Genomic DNA, 6,959 nt, shown 5'->3' on the forward strand with positions numbered 1-6,959 from the left:
AACTACGGTGTGCTTTCATCGAGGTCTCGGGCGATGACCTCTGCTGTTGATACGTTGTTGCCTGACGACGCCAGCATGTCGGAGGTAGCTCCACCGCCTCCAGGGCTGTTGGAACATCAAGTGTCGGCTCCCTCTCGTTATTATGGCTTGTCGTCACATTTAGGCGCTTCTCATGGTGGCTACAGTGGTAGCTGGGAGGCGCCACAGCAGCAACGGAGATCGAGCTCTGGTGCTTTGAGCTATCACCAACCGGTGTCACCAACGACTCCACCGAAGATGAACTTACTAGAAGCGTTGCAGGTTAAGACCGAAGCTGATGAGAAGAGGGTGTTTACTGTGCGGAAGGTGCACAAGTTGGGCTTCAAGGCTAGGCATATTCTAAGGGAGTACTTCTCTAAATATGGTCATGTACGTGATGTTGTGCTACTACCTATGCGGGCCAAGCCTCGTCCGGGCCCTGGCGGTATCATTCGTGGCCCACGACCGAGCTCTATGGGCTTTGTGGTCATGTCCACCCCTGAGGAAGTCCGCCGCGTCTTAGATGTTGATGGTGTGCATATTGTGAGAGGATGGCCTATCGAGGTTAGGCCGTTCGTGAGACCTGCTGATCAGGCCCCTGCTACTACTACTAAAGTGCAGCAGCAGCAACACGAAGAAGGAGAGTTTTTTGATGATGTTGGTAATCGGATCTCGTCGTTATCATCATTGTCCAATCACTCACATAATAGCAGCACTCCGAGTGATGTTGTCCGTTCGGACACTGAGTAGTCTGCGGACTCTAGTTCATTGAACTGCCATATTATTGTCTGATAATGCCAGTAAGTGCATTCAGCGGGCTGAGTTAATAAGGCTAGTTAGTCCCTCTTTTTATGATTACTATTACTGTGCTCTTCTCCTCTGTTTGAGTCGTAATACGTCTAGTCAATAGCTTCTCTCAGTATCACCAGTCGTGGTATTGTCTCGAGAGGCTTGAGTAATTTTTATGCCGGTTTTCTCCAGATTCCTACAGGTGTACTTACATTTTGTGAGCTGCTGAGTTGTTGCAAGCATGTTAGTGTCTCGATTGTGGGAAAATGTCTATGAAACCGAGGATCTACTAGGCTACTGCCTATTCCGTGCTAATACTTGATATTTGTAATAGTTGGTCAACATCATTATCATCATCATCACGATCAGCACGTAAGTGCGTGCGCTAAATGTGTTGTATCAGTGTGTAGTAATTAGTGCCATGTGATGACGACAAGATACCGTTGTATCGATCATAATAATTATCTGATCTCTTGGTAGGGTGGTGAGGGATTGTTCCTTGGAGAGTCTCCTTTGCCATTTACTCGTGGGTGGTAATTTCCTTGCTCCCATTGGTCTTGCTCTTCTTGCTACCTTAGTTGTCGTTTATCAATCGGTTTGTACGTTTTATGGCAGAATTGGAGCTATTCGCGCTTCTCTCCATATCGAGACTTCTGTTGTGTTTACGAGTTTGTCTTGGGGAACCTAGTCACCGATGGCGTTGTTCGTGCGGGCTCAAGAAGTGTCTTCAGATCACTATTTTATGGCGGCATATGATGTCGCCAGTAACACGAGTTGGTTATTGTGCTATTCTATATAAATGTGGCAGTTTGCTGCACTGTGGAGTGTTGTGCGAGTCGGTTCGTACGATATTGCGCCATCAGTTCACTTCACTTGACGAGTTTCCAATGAGAGTTGGTCGACTCCTCCGGCATGCTGCGTCTGTTAAACGGGTTACTCGAGCGACAGGCGTCGGGAAGGATTCGGAAAAACTCGTACAACAGCTGAGGGCGGGTGGCATCACGAATGGCCCCCATGGCCGACCCAAGTTGCAGGAAGCCAACTCTATGGTAGGCTTCTGCACAACTAGGCCTGTCCCTCACTGGAGTTTGCAGGTGGGCAAATCGTGGAGGTCTTGGCGAGACCCCAATGAGGTAGCTCGAGTGCTAAGGGCTCTTGTGGGGTCCTATCGTGATGAGGGATCGACTCCAGATCCAGCGGTGTGTCTGGACATGCTGGCATACCTTGAGGAACACATGTCCGAGATAACAGACCTCCCAGGCCTTGTGTGAGCACCTTTGTTCATACATATGCTTCTACATGTGGTCTTCAGGCATTCGGTAGGGTTTATCTCGACCCCAGTGGGTGTTCTGCAAGATGTGGAACTGTGTGCGGCCCGTGACAAGTTCCTAGAGAAGGCATTCGACCGGCTCAAACGAAGGCATAGTAATCAGTGGAAGCGTATGGATCTTCCCCTCGTAGCAGCAGTGAAGAACTACAGACCACAGTGAGTACCGCTCCTTCGATACATCCTCTGGGATATACATGTCCCTTATTCATAGACTCTCTTTGGAAGGTACCGTGGTTTCATAATGGCGGTGCTCGATACAGCAGCCCGAGAACTGGAAGTCGAGTATGGCCGACAGCACTCTAACCTGGCCGACTCTCTCACGAGATTGCCCGTCTTCCTTCATGCCTACGCTGTCACGGGCGAAAGTGGCCATGCTGTCCTGAACGTGTCCGTCAACATCTTATCGAACCATATGGATCAAGTAGCTTGGAGGTTGTGGATGGCCATGGCAAGTTCTGTTACATGCACAGGTGCCGTTTTGGGTATTGACACACTCCACATCCCACCTGGCTACAATAGCAGCCCACGAATGCAATAGCGACTTGTTGAAGGGATTCTTCTGGCAGTTGAAGCGCTTGGAATGTACGGAGATGGCCGAATTGGCAAGGGAGATCTTCGCTTTCTACACGGCGCTTTGGAGGCTCAACCAAGCCTTACAAGAGGAAGACACTGAAGTCATGCGTCGCTGGATCGAGTGGAAATTGAAGGATATCATTACTGTGGAAGATCGTCTCTACTTCGATGGGTTCGCCTTGGAAAACCTATGCGTTCTTCTCTCCACAACTAAGCTGGAGGCGGCCGAGCTTTTGGAGGTGCTGAATAGAAGAGTTGTGGACGAGGATATCGGCACCTTGAGCCCGCCGGCGCTCATCCAGTGTCTCAGGTGATTCCCTCAGCAGTCGCTAAGTGATATTCTTTCATCAGATTACTGAGTGGGATCTCTATGAGTGCTTCAGAGTCACTCCAGAGGCGGCTGGCCGATCATATTTCTCGAGTTCAATGGCTATCAGTGGAAGCTATTATGAATCTAGCAACTTGTATTGAGGATTCTCGATTATGCAACCGACTCGGCAATGGCAGTGAGGGCCTCGTCAGACTGGCAGGTCGAGAGCTATTCCGCAGCTTGTTCGTGATAGACGAGGGTACACTGCAGCAAATATGCGTCAAGTTGCGAATTGCCATGGACAGAATTAACTCGGATGAATGCAAGTTCATTAACTCCTTGATTGTGAAATATAGCGATGAGCATGACACCTGAAAGTTTCGGATTTTGTTTCTGGTCTCGACACTGTTGGAGTGGTCAAGTTTCCGTTGAGGGGGCGTCTTGGATTTCATCTCTATTGAGAAAAGAGATAGATGCTCAAAAGATGTTGGTCGCATTGCGAACCGCAAGCCGCGTTGAAGAAGCGTATCCAATTATGGTTGCGTGATAACTTTTGTGTATACAAGCCGTAATCCCCTGCTTCATTTCGAGGCGGTATCGTCGTGCATCTCTAGCTCAAGATCTAGTTGGATAGGTCCTGGTGCTCATATTGGTGCTATTGGAAACGATCCTACACTTATCAACGCAGATTCACGATAGAGAAATTCAGAACATTAACTTTGTGGCATGTCTGGATGACTTTTATTTAGCATTAGAAAAGTCATAGCTGGGGAATTGCTCTTGTTGGGAAAATAGACCCATCGTCGTCGATGAATGCTGCCTGTTCTCAACTGGCCTCGGAAGACATCCAGTAACCTCGAGATCGTCGATGAGACGGTCCACATCGTCTATTCGGAGGACGGACCCTGCCGTGCGCAAATGTAATCAGATCCTGCGCTCGGAGTGGATACGTCGTTCGCGGAGTAGGAGGTCTCTGGTCAACAGATGCGACATGAGCGTATTGGCGATCCTCTCGAGATTCACCACAACTTCACCGCCTCCACCTGAAACGAATCTTGTGAAGAATGAACTCATCGTAATGGCTCACGTGGCCTAGAGGGGAGCTTGAAAATCTCCAACACGTCACTCTCGCTGTATCGGTCATTCTTAGCGACAGGAGCCATTGGAAGATGACCAGAAATCAACTCGGCGTGAGCGAAAAGATAGTGACTAGAACGCAACAGGAGTGTCCCTAGAGGGCATGAAAGAAGCATTGTTCCCATGTATTAAGGTTGTTAATGCTGGGTAATTCGACTGAGTGTCATGGCATCCTCAGCCACGTACGTAGTCGAGACCGATCGGGTGGGGGAATAGGCTCCTCTGGGGTACTGCTGCTGTTGGCTGTGGGGTGACAATCAGGCTGCCTTGCCTGAGATTCACCTGGTATGCCAAGGAAGACGCGGTACGGCTCCCAGGCAGAGACCTTGTATGGTCCATGGGTCTGCTCATAACAGCGCTCGAATGCCCTAGTATGGCTTGAGGACGATATGTCGTCGTCATGAGCCTTGCATACGGGAGGCTTACACTAGCCAGCCCACATGGCTGACAACGAGATCCGATCGCCGGGGATCGAGCTGGCAACTGAGTCGGCTGTGAGGCCACGTAGGAAGGCGGCGGAGCGAAGCTCGAGGCGACATACCTCATCGTAAAGTTACCACCTTGTGAAGTAGCCTGATAGCTGCTACGGGCCGGCTGTTGCTGATGAGGTTGTAGGGGTGGCGGAGGCCGCTGTTGGACAGTATTAAGCGCCACTTGCTGCTGCTGCTGTTGAGGCTCCCTCGGGGCACCCAAGAAGGGGGTTGAGAAATTCTTTTGCAAACTCATCATATGGGCACTGGCTTGACGGACTGGTTCACGCAGTGGCGAAGAGGATGAGGCGCTGGGCGTCTGAGCTATGGTGGCGAGGTTCCTGCCAAACGCCGCCATTTTGAAGACGTCCTCGTCGTCCATCCGCATGTCCGGTGGGGCCGATAAGATAGAAGCATCGGGAACACTTGCAGTTTCTCTTGTAGGCAGCGATGGAGTTTCCTCGACACCTGTGATCTGCAGGCCTGTGAGGCGGACCATCTGGCTGCCTAGACCAGCACCAAAGAGGGCAGGGCGGGATGGCTTGTATTCGACACTGGAGGGTCGGGCCTGCCTTTTCTTCTCTCGCTTGGCCCGGCTTGAAGGGATCGTCTGTCGTGGACGGGGAGTCACTTCCATGGGGGAAGACCGGGAGCTCTCGCTTGGTCTGGAGCTGCTGGCGATAGAGTTTCGCAGCCTTTCAGGAGCTCCCAAGGCCCTGGCCACCGACGGCTCGTGCTGGGCCAAACGTGACGAATAGTAATAGTTATAATATCTGTTCGTAAACCAAGGCCATGCTCCTATTCTAGCGGGGAAGCTCACGTTATGTAGTCCACACGATCACGGGACTCGGCTCCTCCCTGCGATGGGAAGGCATGGGTGCCGGCGTGCATCTCTTCGGGGAAGTCGTCGAAATTCTGAGTGTCAGTCTCGCTGTTCACAGTGGTCTATGATGGGTCGTATTCGGGAATACAAATTCGCATCTCTCACTTGATCGGCGCTTCAAGCTCGCGTAAATGATCCCAATCAAGACCAGCGAAGAGGGGATGAGCTCTGATGGCGTCGGCACTGAAAAAACTATAGTAGCGCAACAACAGTGCGAGACGTTGGGGCCTCACCTGAGTCTGTCCTTAGCATCGCATATCAAACGTCGCAATAGGTCCTCAGCCTCTGGACTGCAGCCACCGTTAGAAGTGGGTATGTGAAAGTATCGGCGCCAATTCTGCACCCGACGGCTCGTTACCTGGGCATCGGTATGGGAAGGTTGAGATAGCGGGAAGACCCACCAGCGGGTCGTGGGTTTCGTTGGAGAAGGGGGGGCCGCCGAAGAGCATCTCGTACATGATGACACCAACACTCCACCAATCGATAGACTCATCGTAGCCAGTGCCAGAGAAGACCTCTGGGGCCATGTAGTCGGGAGTACCTGTAGTTGGCCTTTTACAGTGCGACCACTAGCACAACACATGTGCGAACTAAGCCCTTACCAACGACTGAGCATAGCTTCTGACGAGCTGCATGGGTGAGCAACGTCGACTCCTCTAACACCGAGCCAACACTAGCGACACTGGTGTCCAGTCTGGAGTTAGTGACAGACCTTTGTCCGCCTACAACAGACCACTGGGAAGTGTACCGAGTAGAAGCTCCCCAATGTACCGGCCAGATTAGTGACAAGGTCTGGATGATATTTACTGAGGCCGAAGTCCAGAAGCTTGATGTGTCCTCTAGCATCAAAGAGGATATTATCAGGCTTGACGTCACGGTGGATGTAGGAGAGGCTCGTGTGGATATAGTCCACGGCTTGGACCAACTCGGCGACGTAGAAACGGGTCTCCTCCTAAGGCATGGCCATGGTGACCACCAACAATGATAGGAGCACTTCTGTGAATTTGTCCTTCCTGATCATATGCGTCATGAGGTCACCACCAGGGAGATATTCCATGACCATATACCTGCCGCAAGTCTATACCTACCCTCCGTCCTAGATAATCATCTCACAGGAAGTGCTTGTCCATAAAAGTGTACTTCAAGTCGATAACCCAGTCAGTGTGGGCTAGCGCCAGGACATCCCTCTCGGCTAAGACGTGATGGACCTGCTGGAAGGGCTGGGCAACCCTCAATGGACTCAGCATCATTCAGATGGGCTCTCTGTCGACACTAGATTCATGCAGACGTCCTTCGCATTGGTAAGGACACTAGCATGTGCTACCTGCTTCTTCCTGTCCATGTCCTTCTTCCTCATCTGCTTCATAGCGTATATATTCCCAGTGCTTTTCTCTCGTACCTAAGCACAAGGCCCCTTACCACAGCACAATGATATCAAGCCTAGACATT

The 6,959-nt window shown here is 51.1% G+C and overlaps 2 protein-coding genes across 2 annotated transcripts in view; one reads left to right on the forward strand and one right to left on the reverse strand.

Annotated features, from left to right (window-relative positions):
• Window positions 1-276: 276 nt before the first annotated feature.
• Pmar_PMAR027984 (hypothetical protein) lies at window positions 277-3,024 on the forward strand (the record flags this gene model as incomplete). Its single annotated transcript, XM_002766559.1, has 6 exons — window positions 277-679; window positions 1,702-1,856; window positions 1,902-2,074; window positions 2,120-2,293; window positions 2,363-2,558; window positions 2,608-3,024. The coding sequence occupies 6 exons, from the start codon at window positions 277-279 to the stop codon at window positions 3,022-3,024; spliced, it is 1,518 nt and encodes a 505-aa protein (XP_002766605.1).
• Window positions 3,025-3,944: 920 nt separating this feature from the next.
• Window positions 3,945-6,959, reverse strand: part of Pmar_PMAR027985 (RAC-alpha serine/threonine-protein kinase, putative) — a gene marked incomplete at both ends in the record, with an annotated part of 4,172 nt that continues 1,157 nt past the window's right edge. Inside the window, 10 exons of the mRNA XM_002766560.1 lie at window positions 3,945-4,063; window positions 4,108-4,229; window positions 5,448-5,558; window positions 5,616-5,702; window positions 5,744-5,868; window positions 5,912-6,051; window positions 6,282-6,462; window positions 6,505-6,577; window positions 6,624-6,718; window positions 6,835-6,909. Of these exons, the coding sequence (XP_002766606.1) occupies window positions 3,945-4,063; window positions 4,108-4,229; window positions 5,448-5,558; window positions 5,616-5,702; window positions 5,744-5,868; window positions 5,912-6,051; window positions 6,282-6,462; window positions 6,505-6,577; window positions 6,624-6,718; window positions 6,835-6,909 (1,128 nt within the window). The remainder of the gene's footprint in view (window positions 4,064-4,107; window positions 4,230-5,447; window positions 5,559-5,615; window positions 5,703-5,743; window positions 5,869-5,911; window positions 6,052-6,281; window positions 6,463-6,504; window positions 6,578-6,623; window positions 6,719-6,834; window positions 6,910-6,959) is intronic.

The sequence above is a fragment of the Perkinsus marinus genome (assembly GCF_000006405.1).
Source record: "Perkinsus marinus ATCC 50983 genomic scaffold scf_1104296972422, whole genome shotgun sequence".
NCBI lineage: Eukaryota > Perkinsozoa > Perkinsida > Perkinsidae > Perkinsus > Perkinsus marinus.